This window comes from Crinia signifera, chromosome 7 (genome assembly GCF_055691185.1).
Source record: "Crinia signifera chromosome 7, ASM5569118v1, whole genome shotgun sequence".
NCBI classification, from domain to species: Eukaryota; Metazoa; Chordata; class Amphibia; order Anura; family Myobatrachidae; genus Crinia; species Crinia signifera.
This window is the reverse complement of record NC_139223.1, coordinates 87,331,950-87,346,310: the sequence shown is the minus strand read 5'-3', so window position 1 is coordinate 87,346,310 and position 14,361 is coordinate 87,331,950. Positions and strand designations below refer to the sequence as shown.

Here is a 14,361-nt window from a genome sequence, read left to right as displayed (position 1 = left end):
GTAGGGGGAGAGGGTAAGTATACTTGCGCAGCCCCTGATGGAATTCTATTCAGCAGTATGCCACTGTCAGCATCCCATCCACCGACCACGCATACTTAATCCTTATGGTAAGTAGACCTTCATAACAAGGCACAATTTAAACATAGATGCACAGTACTGTTTAAGGAACCATATAAAGCTATAAAACGTATATGCTGTAGCACTGCTGTAAGTAAGCTGTTAAAGCTAAATCTCATTGAAATCTCTTATTGCAGAAGGCTGCTGTCAAGGCAGGAAAATGAAGAGGAGTTACTCCGTACATGTCGCCAGAAGGAGAAGGAACTAGAAGCCCTCCCTTGTCTCTATGCAACAGTAGAAACTGATGCGTGGAACACCATTGATGACTTTATTCGAGTTATCAAGGAAAAAATAGCAGAGGAACAAAGGAAAACAGTCTGGATAGATGATTATCTTTATTAACAATCCACATAATATAAAAAAAATAGTATTCTCAGTGTCAACATGTGTGTCCTCAACATCTAAAACAATCTAAACAGGCATATAAAAAGGTACAGATGTGTCCTAAAATACCAAACCCTAATACATCATGTGGCACAAGTCGCCTAGCCTGAGTGAGCTGCACCAGAGTCTTTTTGCGCCCAAGCTGCAATGCAACAAAACAGCTTTACAAGATCGGGATGAAGTTATGCATCTAATTTTAGCAAGTGCAGTCCCCCGGAGGCAAAAGAGATGTTACACAACTTGCCCATAACATACCTTTGAAAATGTGTTGTATTATGGGACTTGGTACTTCTCATCCACTTATAGCTCATTTTCCACTAACCTTCTATTGTACTCGTTGAGATATTGATGCAATGTTGGACTTCTAATTCTGTCCCATGTGCAGAGTGAGAGCTCGCATGCGCAGCAGTGTGAAAAAACAAGAAAACATATTTTTGCTTGCAGAAGTAAAATAAAATACATTGTCCCCACAGGAAATAAATAAAAAAACACAATTATTGCCCCAGCCCCTCACTGAAGACTTAGCTGAGCTCTCACTCAGTCAGTGGCAGATGGCATCGGCAAAGCTATGGATAGGGGCGTCTTAAGAGAGGAGGAGCCCATATGCAGCCTTCTTGGACAAGCCCCCTCCTCTCTGCTGAGAGCGGTAGGGTCTGAGCGCTCTAGTGCGCAAAACTCACCTGAGCACTACAATGCTCAGACCCCACTGCACATATCCCTGGAAAAATGGACAAGGCACCATTTTTCCGGCGATTTCTGCAGCACTCCTGCCACTGATGCAGGACTCCGGAGGGTGCAGTGTGAGCCCCCTGGGACACTGCACCCGTTATAGATATGCCACTGGTTATGGGTCGGTGCCCTCAGGTGGCTGCTTTGCTGGAACATCTCTTAAGATGGTCATGGAAATATGGCAGAGGGCAGGCTGTGACAGGTAGGGAATAAGCGGACACTCAGGCTGTGACAGCTAGGAGTCGGTGGACAGGCTGTAATATATAGAGTGCCCAGCTGAAAGAACAGAACGCTATATGGTAGGGGGTGGGGTTCAGGAGTAATGAGGTCAATGAGGGGAAGAGTGAAGGACAAGGGTGGGAGAGCTGAGAGGGTGATTAACACGTGAGATAGTGAGAGAGGCGCAGGGTTGGTCTGACCATGTCCAGCCACACACTGTTGGAGATAGGTGTAGGGATAAGGACCCAGATGCAGGCAAAAAAGGGTTGCGGGGATCACCTTCCAGACACTACCACAGAATCCGGTCAGTTCTGACTGATGCCGCGACACACCTCCATCCCAGTAGATATGGCAGCAGTTACAGGCAATAATTTAGAGATGAAAGAAGCTGGCTGCGGTAATGGCACCCATGGGCAGCTGCCTTTATTTTCTCTGGCAATGCCATACCTATACACTACCGTTTAAAACTTTGGGGTCACCTAGACAATATCGTGTTTTGCGTGAAAAATGACTTATTTATCAAAGGAGTTGCAAAATAAATAAAACATATAGTCAAGACATTGGCAAGGTTAGATATAATGATTTTCATTTGAAATAATAGTTTTGTTCTTCAAACCTTGCTGCAAAAGGAGCATTCTTTGACCAAAGCAATTACAGCATTGCAGATCTTTTCCATTCTAGCTGTTAATTTGTGGAGGTAATCTGGAGAAATTTCACCCCATGCTTCCTGAAGCACCTCCCACAGGTTGGATTGGCTTGATGGCACTTCTTGCGTACCATATGGTCAAACCGCTCCCACAACAGCTCAATGGGCTTGAGATCTGGTGACTGCGCTTGCCACTCCATTACAGACAGAATACCAGCTGCCTGCTTCTCCCCTAAATAGTACTTGCATAATTTGGAGATGTGCTTTAGGTCATTGTTCTGTTGGAGTAGGAATCGGACTCCAAGCAAGCGCTGTCCACAGGGTATGGCATGGTGTTGCAAAATTGACTGATAGCCTTCCTTATTCAAAATCCACTTTTTGTTTTTCAATAACTTGTCATTAAAGTATTGCAAGTGTACACTTACTGTTCTTTGTACAATTACAATAAAGTAATACAGTGGAAAGACAGTAATAACAAAAATTCATAATTACAGTAAAAGATTTGTTTGTTGTGCAATGCAGTTGCAAGTACATAGTCACAATAAAATTCTAAGAATGTACAATGTAAAGAGAATAAAAGAAAAAAAGAAATTAAACAAGAATGTGTGATGTGATTTTTTTTCTAATAAGTTATTAAAATATATAGAGTTGGGAGTCCGGAGCCTTATGTGGACACATGCCAAATCTGAGGGGGGGGGTTACCCAATAGTTTCCTCGTTTCATACCATTCAGTGTTAAGTGTGGTTTCAATCACTTTCTCCTCATCTAAGGTTGTATCAGGCCAATCTATTTGAAACATATGATGGAGTTTGGTTATGAACAGATTAAGAGATGGGGCATGAGGAGAAATCCAGCCCTATAGTATAGTTTTGCATGAGGGATGCATGGACCGGTAGCAATAGCCTTATAGAGAGTCCTGGCCTTATACTCAGTATTCTGGTCTGCCTTGCTCCTTCCCCACAGCTATCCCATGCACCTTTGGCCCCCTCCCCAGCCTTCCTGTGTGCCGTGAGCCATCCTATGCACCCTTCCACAAGGTATTTTTGTGCGCCATTTCCTGTGTAACCTGGACTCTTACCAATATCCTTCCTGTGTGCCCCAGCCTTCCTCTCAGGCCTTCGCACAGCTGTATTGTACCCCTTTACCCACACACAGCCATTTTGTGCACTATGGGCCCTACCAACAGCATACCCAGCCCTCCCTACAGACTTTCGGTAAAGCCTTGGTCCCCCCCCCCCCCCCCCCCCCCCCGAAAAGCCTAGACATAGATATTGTAAGGTATATGTCAAATACCAAATATTTTCTTGCATAAGGTACCAGAAAAAGTAGAGTAGAAACAAAATAAATGCTTTTTTAATACAAAGATCCTTTATTGAATTTGTTTTACATTATATATGTTTTACCAATAGAATTGAACAGCTGTATAATACAAGTCAGTGTTACAAACTAATAATGGTGCGCCACTTTCACCATTTCAAATTGTTCCTTAGGATTTCTTCTCTATCACTGCTGGTTCCTCTAGTTTCTGGGCTACTATTTCCTTAACAAGATTATCTACAGCAATTTTAAACATGGGTGTGGGGTCCTGAAATTAAAGACAGAACATGTTATAGCAAAAGCACATTAAACACTTGTGTGCAAGAAATCATTTTCAGACATTACACTATGAAAACTGAGTGAGATCAGTGATATGTGTGTTATGTGTGTTATTTTGTAAACCTAGGAATCACTACAGCCACAGACACATTATGGCAAAGATGACACATGAAACATTCAGCACCTGACAATGGACCAATAGTATCTTAATTTTATCGTTCTTTGCCCTTATTCTGGTTGACTCACTCGGGTGCGAGTGATCCAGAACCCGTCCTGCGAATGGTGGTACGCCTGGTTCGTTCGCCCAGCATGGGAATGGATGTTTTACATACACATCCATTCCCATGCCAGTGTGAACCGCCAACATCTTTCGATGATCGCCGACCATCGAATGATGGTGAAGGCTCACGCATATGTAATATGACAACTCCAGACCACTCGTACATATGCGTTTAGAAATCCAGGGAATAGGCGGGCAGCTGTCATTCAGTTATGTCAGCTGCCGCCCCCTGCACGCACGTCACGAACGCATTAGCATGTGTACGTCCAATGTTTTCATGGGAACACCCATGAAACGCTTGGTGTTCATATATGCTAATGGCCCAGGCCGTCACCCCACGCCCCTCTCCACTGCCCGCTCGAAAGGCAGGGAGCGTGCACTCGTTGAACATATTTAGCGCTGAGTATGCATGCTCCCAGTGTATGCACAGAAATGCTGCTGCGTATACCTATAACATCGGTCCCGGTACCAATTCACACCCAGCTGAATCAACCTGAATAAGGGTCCTTGTCCAAATGCAGTCATAATTAGTTTATGCATTCAGAGAAAAGATTAAGTATTTTCTAATGATGCCAGCCTGGAGCGAGCTAAGTAAAACTTAGCCAAGGAGCACAGATTAGTAACATACAGGTTACAGTATTTATCCAAAATATCAGGTGCCAAATTCCCAAGGGAACATACACTGGAGTGAGGAGGTAAGGGCAGATACCGAGGGAGAAACTTCCTTGTATCACTATAACCCAGAACCCATGACCATTAGAACATTCCCACAATAGATACCAGAAGGTGTCCTGAGAGTAATGACAAATGCTAAACTGACCTTCTTTTCCAAAAGTCTTTGCTTTTCTGCCGCCTCTTCCAAACTCAAACCGACCCATTCTGCTTCCTCCAGAGGAATTTCAAATTCCTGATACAAAATAGAAAAATAAATCAAAGAATGTGAATGAAAAGTGGTTGTGAAATTGTACTACTGTATTTGAGTCTACCACCTCTGATGGTTGGCTATTCCACTTATCTACTACTCTTTCTGTGCAAAAATTCTTCCTCACATTTCCCCTGAAGCTTCCTCCCTCTAGTTTCAGTGCATGTCCTCATGTTCTGTTGCTCCTCTTCCTGTGAAGAATGTCTCCCACCTGTACCTTGTTAAAACCCTTGATATATTTGAAAGTTTCTATCATGTCCCCCTTTTCCCTTCTCTGCTCTAAAGTATACGTATAAGTATATCAAGTTCTGTAAGTAAAGTAATAATTGTTGTAACTTCTATATTAAAGGACTATGGAGTTGGAAAAATAAAAGCAAGTAACTGTGCTTCTGAGTAAAACTATAGGTGTACACACGCTTCGATTTTGACAGGTTTTCAATTCGATTTTGCTTACAGAAGCAAAATCGAATTGACGCTTTCGATCCACATTCGGTTCGATGCGCGATCCCATTTTCTCTATATCAAAAATAAAAATAGACTGTGCAGGCAAGGAAATATACGAGCCAGTGAATTGAATGTGTACACTGTGCCTTGAATGCATACCGAAATCGATATTGAAAGTGCAGATCGAATGTGAAATTGAATGAATCGCAAAAGGCCAAATCAAAAGGGGGTGGAATTGGGGAATTCGAAGGTAAATCGATGTGTGTGTACACACCTGCTGCACTGCAGGTGGGGCAGATTTAAAATGTGCAGAGAATTTAGATTTCAGAGTGAAGTCTTAACCCTTTATCCGGTTAAATGAACTTTATTCAAATAAACTGTGTATACTGTATTGTGATGGCAGTTGCCATTGAAAGCCCAACATACATTTATTTGTATGAAAATACTGTTAAAATTGTTAGAGCTCCAATGCTTTATGTACTTAAAACGGAATAGGCCATACAAGATTTTGGGGGTTACCCAGAGCCTCATGTTCTACTTTACTAGGTGAAAGACTAAAGCTGTTCCGCATATGTGAGCTACAGTACATGCAAAAGCAGTCCGCAATAACCTGCATGGAGAATTATTTATGGGGTGTTGGTCGACCCTATTAAGGTCAACATGCATTGGGTTGACCACCGAAGGTAGACAGGGCTTAGGTCAAAACCTGAAGGTCAACACAAGCATTAGGTCGACAGTCAAAATGTCGACATTCATTTTTCACTTTGGCTGCACTCGCCATGCTTCAGGGAAAAACTCATGTCGTCATTTTGACTGTCGCCCTTCCCATTGCCAACTTAATGCTTGTGGTGGCCTTCCAACCCTGTCCACCATAGCCATGTCGACCTATTTCAGGTGTCTACCTAAGCCCTGTCAACCTAAATAAGGTCACCTTAGTGACTGTATCACACATGTATGCAGTTGCATCCCTTGCATTGCAATATGATCTGTCTTAGTGCAGTTACTGAGTTTTTCTTATTTTATTCCCAACTTAAAATCAGCCCTATACGTATAAACACCCAGCCGATTTGTTTGGATGGAGCGCAGGGTAATCTTATTAAAAAATTGAACATGCAGACAAGTTCTGCAAGCTGTACTGTATGCCTGTTATTAGAAGGTCCCATTATAACCACTAATGCTATATACCATTTCCGCTTTAAAGTAAAAGAAAATAAACACTTGTTTGCCTCTCCCATTAGCCCTACTTTCATGTTCTCTTCATTACAGGGTTTTCTGAAGGAAAAAAAAGAATATAAATACACAAAATGGAATCCGCACCTTGTATTTGTTATAAACCTGTTCCTTTTTCACTGGATCATTGGGGTAAAGATTTTGATCTTTGGTTGCAAGGCGTAGCAGCATTGCTTTTTTTAAATCCATTCCTAGTTTTGAGCACATATCTCTTTTTTGAGTCTAAATAAACAAGAAAAAAAAAGTTAATATTGGTCCAATTAGTAGAATTGAACATATATTTCCTAAAAACAGAACAAACTTTTTTTCCCCATTGAAAAGGAGCTAACTTTCATTGTGATCATATAAACACTGGTACAATGATAAGCATTGCTACCTGGCAGTGCTGCTGTCATTATTATTTATGGTACTTGTTTAGTTTCACGGTGGCAGTTACGTACTTAGCGTAGCATCCCTTTCAGAATAGGCCTTGTGTTCCCAGTTTCTTATATAGCGCAGCATATGCCGTTGCGCTTTACAATAGGGTTTTGATTCAAACCAGAGCTCTATTGCCATGTAGTTTGTATGTTCTCCCTGTGTTAGTGTGGACTAATGACCAAAGACACAGTTGTCTTTGGGACTGATTCACGGGTGGATGCTATAAAAAAAAAAATTCCCCCCCCCAGTGCATAAGAACTTTTACAAAGTATCTTTATATTGTGTCGGAAGGTCACCTGAGTCGTGGGACAGCAGTGTCAGTTCTCAGGGAACCCTACCTGTGCAGATGTTATAGGTCTCCTCACAGAATCAACAGTAAAATAATTTGTGCCACGTGTGTATCTTTGAAAATGTGTCAGTCAAAATTGGTGTGAAAATTGCCAAGCAATGTTATTCATCATAGTGACCTGTAATGTTTACCTTATAAAGGAAATGTAATCTTTTTTATACATTTTTAATTTAAATTTATATAACAAATGTGAGTGACACTGCCAGTTTTAGACGATATTGTGCATATATCTTACAGAGATGGCACTCAAAAGGTTAAGCTTGCTTTAGGGCTTGAGATGGGAAACTGGTGTAGAACAGATTTCAATGACTGCATAATATGACTGTAAACATATGTCTGACATTTCAGTATTTTAATAACTTAAACATGAGTGTCCATAGATCAGAGGCCAAATAGTTCAGGAGCATTTTGAGAGGTGAGCCAGTGTTTTGGAGGAATTATGTACACTAGCAGTCATGTATTCCATCTTGTAGACCTACCAAATACCGGATAGAATTTCCTGCATAGGGGATGGGGGAAGGCTTTTTCCAGTCAACAGCTATTTGACATGTCATAGCAGAAACAATCTGACTTGGTATTTGGGATCGGAAGCGATAGTGGTGTCAAATAGGCGTGAGTGTAAGCTGATCATTTCTTGTCAAACATCGACAATTTTCGGTCAAGACCACTAGATATGTAGAAAGGTATACTCATCTGTGCAATCCCTCCAACACCTATTGCAAATATCTGGGAATGTAGTTTTTAATCAGAAAGGTACATAATACCAGCGATACAGCAATTTATATATGTTTTCCTTAATCCACACACACACACACACACACACTGTATAGAGCTGGAGTCTGCATTGTCCAAAATTTTGGCCCAATCTTTGGTATCCTCTATCTAGCTCCCATGTCAGCTCATGAGGATCTTGGGTAGAACCTGATTCCTCGGCCAATAATGTATAGATGATTGTTTCCAGCAAATGTATTCAAAGGATGTTAAAAGTCTGATAGTTAGGATCGGTGTAACTGTCGAAGGTACTAAAAGGTGCATTTACATAATCCAAGGGGGAAAGCTGGATTGTGGAATAGTGGGATGATGATTTGGGGCAAAATGAAAATGCTTTCAAAATCCCAGGAAGCCATCAAGCGAGAAACCACTGGAGGGATTGAGTTGGGTCAGTAATACCCCTTTCACACAGAAAAGGAGTGAAGGAGTTCCACCTTAGAATTTCTTTAAATACAGGGTCCTTTTTCTGTGCGAAAGGGCTGATCCAGATCTTAAAATCCGGGTCTCCGACCCTGCAAAAGACTAGGGTCGGAGACCCGGAGTTTAAGATCAGGATCAACCCTTTCACCCAGGCCCCGTTTTCTGGATTTTAGACCCGGAGATTTCCTCTCCTGTGTAAAGGGGTGTCTGACAGCGGAGGCCAAATAACCCGGCGCTTGAAAAGCCGGGTAATTGCAGAGTTGTTCGCCCACCATTGTATGAAAGCAGTATTAGAGAAATTAAAACGCAGTTGTCATACAAATCAGTTTTATGTTCTGAAGGGCCTGTACAAATTCCACAGATATTTTTGTTGTTGCGTATTCTTGCCTCCAGAGGCTCCGTGACAAGTGCAAATATGAGTGGGGACTCAGTTTATTTAGTTTCAATGAATAGTTAAAAACCCTTGATTAGTTTGTCTTACTATATGCAGCATTAGCCTATAAAATACTAGTTTAGTATCTCTTTATTGTGATATCAATTATTTTTTAGAATTTATGTATTATGATAGCAAGCCTAGTATACAGCTGTGTATCAACAAGCCAATACCACTCCTAGGTTTAAAGACACTTATAGACTTATTACACTGTATGATGCAAGCAGGGGTGTAGCTAGGGTGGAGCCAGTGGAGCACACGCAAACTGCACCCTGCCCTGCTCCTGCTGTGTCTTCTGTGACAGCTGCGCCACCCGGCTCACAATATCAGCTGTGAGCCAGTGCCGGAAACAGACAGTTCAATGTTCCTTTTATTTCTGAATTGCTGCAGAGACGAAGACTCCGTCTCTCCACTTTCCAGGGCCACTGCTCAGAGCAGCTCAGCAGCAGAGGCTCCTCACAGAGAGCTCAGCTGACCGGATCACGCAGACAGGAAGCATGTGCAGGCAGCAGCTCCTCTCCCGGGCACCGTGACTAAAGTCCTCCACTTCTCCTCCTCAAAGGTATTGGTTAGTGCTCCGTGGGTGTGGGGGGGTGAAGGGGGCACTGTCAGTGTGTGCTACATTATATGTATGTTTTTAGGTATGCTGCGTTTCTGTATTATATACAGAACCTGAAGAAGCTTTTGCGAAAGTGTACGCTTGACTGCACACCTAGTGTGTTAAACCCCACTTCCCTTCCCCCCATATGATTGTATTTTGATCTGTTTATGCCGGTGGCGACACAGGGTATCCGTAGCACACGGTTCCCTGTAGTACAGTGACACGGACTCTAGCGCAAGAGCCGTGTACACTCCTGTCTGATCTGACACGCAAGAGCGAGGTACTGCACAGCAGCACACCTCAGACACAGCTCTGCGGTCAGCACACAGGCTGTGGAACTAGCGGCTCCAGCCAGCCAGCGGTAGAGCTGAAACGGGATCAAACTCGTGTTCAGGCTATTATCACTACTGCATAGTGAGCCCCAGGAATATATACATTGTATCTGATAATTGTTACATCCTGGATGAGCATACACACTGTAAAACTGTCAATACCAGACATAACTTTTCCACTCTTAAATTTCAACCACCGTGCTTTATAAAATTATTCAGGGACAGTGTGAAGTGGGGTCCCACTAGGTGAGGATATATTATATCCTTTTTAAATCACTCAATGTTGTCCTATGTGTTTTTCGTGTTTTTTTATATCTTCGCAACTATTTTAATGAAACCAATAAAAGTCATGTTTTATTATTAAATTCTCTTTTGGTGCACCAACCAAAGACACCCTTTCTCTGTCCTCGCCAATACATCCCAGCATGCCCTGCCATAGTTATGCTATTTGGCCATGCTACAACGGTCGCAGGGCATGATGGTATGTGTAGTTCTACAACACCTGGAGGGATGCTTATTGCCCACCCTGGTCTAGATGCTGGCTTTGGACATCTGCATTCACGTCTGACCGGTACCCTTATGGTGGAGCAGCTGAGCGCCTGACCACACTGAGGCAATATTCTATGTGTGTGATATAGTTGAGTGGTGACCCCCTCGCTCTACAGCCCAGTGTTTGCTGGCTGACTAAGGCCACAAGGTTGAGTTAGTGAAGTGGTGCTGCAGTTTAAGTTGTCCTATTGTGGCGATGCTGCCGGGAGCAGGCCAGAGAGGATGTACAGCAGTGTGGGGGCCCCTAGGCAAACTCCCCATCTATAATCTGGCCCAGGAAACAGACTACACAGCAGACTTTCTTACCTTTAAGATATAAAAATCAAAACCATAGGAAGCATCAATAAGATCCAAAGTTCTCATTGTGACTTTGATTGAAAATGTTTTGTCCAGTATCTCACTATACAGCTGGCGGGTAAAAAGCTGAGGCTTCCAAACTTCTTTCAATCTGTTTGAGAGCTATAAAATAAAAAAAGAAAGTGTTTATAATAAGTGCAGTAGTTTATTGCTAGTGAACTTCATCAAATTTTATTACTCATACCGATATTTCTCTCGGGCACCCCCCATGCCTTTTTCCTGGCTTTGTTGTTTGTGTTAGGTGAAGAAACTATTGTAACACTTTCAACATATGTCAAATTTTAACACAAAAGTCTATTTTCAGCATTATGTCAAATAATGTTACAGTTACAATGTTGCCATGTGAAATGTCTACATTCTGAGGATGCCTAGAGTTGGGGTTAGGTGCCACAGAGAGGGAAATATTAATAGGCACTAGGGTAAGGTTAGGGATAGTGGGGAAATACTTTGTAAAAAAAGAAAAAAGCCAGTCCCACAGTGGTCTGACCATCAAGTCGTGGTCACACAACTGCCAGGACCCAGAAGCTGCTAAGAAAAGGTAAAAAGAATAGATGTGATGCATATCAACATTTTCACCATAACAAAATTCTCAGCTAGGTGTGACACAAATAGTTCCACACCCACTACAGCAAGTGTGGTAAAAACTTGTCTACCAACAATTCACATTTTTCAGACCACCCACCAAGTGCACAGGTGTAGCCACTAGTAACGGTCACATTTTTCAGACCACCCACCAAGTGCACAGGTGTAGCCACTAGTAACTGTCATATTTTCTGTTGGTCGATCTCCAGGACCGGTTTGGCCACCCCTGAATTACAGCAATGGCAAATGTAGAAACTGAATATTTACCTTATTATTATTTGCATAACGATAGCCAGAGATCCATCCTTCTCCCCCCCAAAGGCCTTCATTAGCCTCTGGAGGAAAATAAGGAAGTATTGGGACATCTTGAACACGTTCTCTTTGTCCTGTCTTTGGATTTATCCTGTACTTCAACCCATGTGGTTTCCAATGTACTGGAGTGGGCTTATCTGTATCAGTCAGTGACTTCAGGTAAGGTGCTGGTAGTCGTGCATATATACCTTCCTTTAGCTTTAGAGATTTCCAAATGGCAGGAGGGTACTTATGTAGGGGCATCACTTGGAACATGAAGTAAAAAAGAAGACCTTTAGATAATATAGACATATGGTTATGAAAATACCATGTGTGCTAATCATTGTTTTGCTAAAAATGATATTAGGGATGGCCAATTGGTGGTCCAGCATATATCTCGCTCTGACTGACACTGGATCATCATGTTTTGAGTAAATGCACACAATAATAGGTAGAATAATACAGATTATTCCATCAATTCTTAAACAGTGGCAGTGGCATTAATCACAGCCTCGGCAGCAGAGCCAGCCATGGCTCATAATATCTCCTCTTCCCAGAGTCCCTGCCTTGGTGCACAGGCAATCTCGGCAGGCACAGCTGCTCCCACAGTTTCTAAAGCCCCGTACACACGGGGGGAGATATATTGCTCAGCCATATATTGCTAGCAATATATGGCTGAGCAATATATTGCTCAGTTTCTCCTTTTCATCAGCGACCAGAGATGGTCGCTGATGAAAAGGAACCTCAGCCGGCGGTGCCGCAGAGGTAATCAGCTGGTCGCAGGAGCAAGCTCCTGCGACCAGCGATTAGAATGGGGCAGAAAACGGGAGCGCGCACCCAGCGATTTATCGCCGGGGCACACTCCTGTCACTGGCAATATGGTCGCCAGCGACCATATTTCCAGCGATTTCAGCCCCTATCGCCCCCGTGTGTAAACAGCATAAGAGAGATCTCATGAGACCATGCATAGCCCCAATTCCAGCAGCACCAGGAAGTGCTCCCATCCCAACGTAATCTATTGTGCTGGAGCAGCACCCCCGGTAACCAGCATCTCAGGCTGCAGCCTAATCAGCCTATTGGTCAATCAGACCCGGTTTACAATTAACTTTTCTATTCATCCTAATGTGCTACACTACAGATCTGGTTACAACATTTAAGTAGTATTTTTTGCTCAGACTTTTAGCTGTTCATCTATGTAATCAGTTCAATAAACAATGAAGCAAAATACTTCGGGGCAGATTTAACAAAGAGCTATAGTCACACATGACAGGAGATGATTGGCTGGAACACCAATTACCATTTGTAACTAGTGATAAAGAGAATGTAACTAGTTAGATCTTCTCCAATTTGCACTTATAAAAAATCTCTCTCTCTATATAAATATTTTACACAAAACACTATTAGTTATATGCCCTGGTACCAGACATAAGCAATCCCTTCCTCTCCGAAATTCAGCCTTTGCTGCTCTGCTTTATGCTGGAAATTGTATTTCTACAGAAATCGGACACACACATACTACTTATTATTATTATGGCACTGCATCTTGAAAAATCTCTTATATTGACCGCAATGCAGACTATATTGCATTCTGCATTATATATTATTTTCCCGAATAAAGGTGACAATAAACTTCTGCTTACCCACTCCAGGAGACTCGCTATTGACAGTAATACACAGTAACTAGCTATACAGTCTATATCGCGATACTGACTGCACTACAGCTGTCTGTCACAGTTACCTGTATGTCGCTGTATAGATGACACGCCAAGGGCAGCCGGGGAAGCCGCTGACCACCAGCTACATTAACAAAATCTCTTCCTGGTCTGTCGCATTCATATGACGTCACGCAAGCACGTGGAATAATTAGCTACAGAAAAAAAATGTCCCTGCTGCAGTTCAGTGAGCAGCATGTTGGCATACAGCCAAGTGAAAATACAGGAGCACGTTGTTCAAATGTAATATGTTCTGCTTAGTATATGATGCGAATGAAGATGTGATGAAGCAGATAGGGCAGGCTGTCTCCTCTCCTCTGATTGCAGAAGAATAGGTGTCACAGTCCCAATACTGATCTTTGTATCCCGAAGGAAGCAATAAATCACCACACAGACTAGAAATGTATTTGTAGTTGAGATTTGTAATGGGTGTCTATGCATTCTCAGTAGAGATTGAAAAACAACTAGCTCCTACTTGTCATTTTTAAACCCTGCCTGTAACATGACATGGCTGATTGGCTGGCTGTTTAGCATTCTCCAATTTCTCACTTTTTGAAGCTTGATACATCTGATCCTTTATCTTTATTGGGTAGGCACTCTGTGCGGTCTGGGTTCCTAAACCCCCTGCCCCCCTGCAGTGCACATGGTTTTGTCTATCTAAGAAGGATTTTGTCAGAAAGAGTAAACTAGAATAAGGCCCTTTGTGAGGGGATATGGGGGCAGCAATTCGGCGGGGCAGGCATATCGAGTCAACCAGAATAACAGCCTTGGTTTGCTGATGGACAAAACCATTTGCGCTGCAGGTGGGGCAGATGTAACACATGGAAAGAGAGTTAGATGTGGGTGGGGTTTGTACCTCAAACTCAAATCTATTATGCAGTGTAAAAATAAAGCAGTATTTACCCTGTACAGAAACAAAATAACACCCAAATCTAACTCTACCTGCATGTTACCTGTCCCACCTGCAGTGCACATGGTTT

The 14,361-nt window shown here is 42.6% G+C and overlaps 2 protein-coding genes across 5 annotated transcripts in view; one reads left to right on the top strand and one right to left on the bottom strand.

Moving 5' to 3' along the window:
- The window catches only part of CARD11 (caspase recruitment domain family member 11), a 167,208-nt gene extending 164,743 nt beyond the window's left edge, over positions 1-2,465 (top strand). For all 3 annotated transcript variants that reach the window (XM_083153447.1, XM_083153448.1, XM_083153446.1), the window contains exon 24: positions 255-2,465. In XM_083153447.1, the coding sequence (XP_083009573.1) occupies positions 255-459 (205 nt within the window). In that variant the 3' untranslated portion in view covers positions 460-2,465. The remainder of the gene's footprint in view (positions 1-254) is intronic.
- Positions 2,466-3,441: 976 nt separating this feature from the next.
- MRPL28 (mitochondrial ribosomal protein L28) lies at positions 3,442-13,555 on the bottom strand. Of its 2 annotated transcripts, none has more exons than XM_083153443.1 (6): positions 13,408-13,555; positions 11,646-11,935; positions 10,746-10,898; positions 6,655-6,789; positions 4,792-4,878; positions 3,442-3,680 (listed from the first exon to the last, which is right to left on the bottom strand). In XM_083153443.1, the coding sequence occupies exons 2-6, from the start codon at positions 11,931-11,933 to the stop codon at positions 3,582-3,584; spliced, it is 762 nt and encodes a 253-aa protein (XP_083009569.1). In that variant the 5' UTR covers positions 11,934-11,935; positions 13,408-13,555; the 3' UTR covers positions 3,442-3,581. The 2 variants fall into 2 exon arrangements, with proteins under 2 accessions (XP_083009569.1, XP_083009570.1); XM_083153444.1 differs by lacking the exon at positions 13,408-13,555 and adding an exon at positions 13,310-13,403.
- Positions 13,556-14,361: the final 806 nt, after the last annotated feature.

What these genes read in the sequence shown, in the direction of transcription:
- MRPL28 (XM_083153443.1), bottom strand. Translation starts at nt 11,933, where the DNA reads ATGCCCCTACATAAGTACCCTCCTGCCATTTGGAAATCTCTAAAGCTA. An exon ending in TTGATTTTTATATCTTAAAG is followed by an intron (nt 6,790 to 10,745) that starts GTAAGAAAGTCT and finishes TTGTTTATTTAG; the next exon opens with ACTCAAAAAAGAGATATGTG. An exon ending in AGGTTTATAACAAATACAAG is followed by an intron (nt 4,879 to 6,654) that starts GTGCGGATTCCA and finishes ATTTTGTATCAG; the next exon opens with GAATTTGAAATTCCTCTGGA.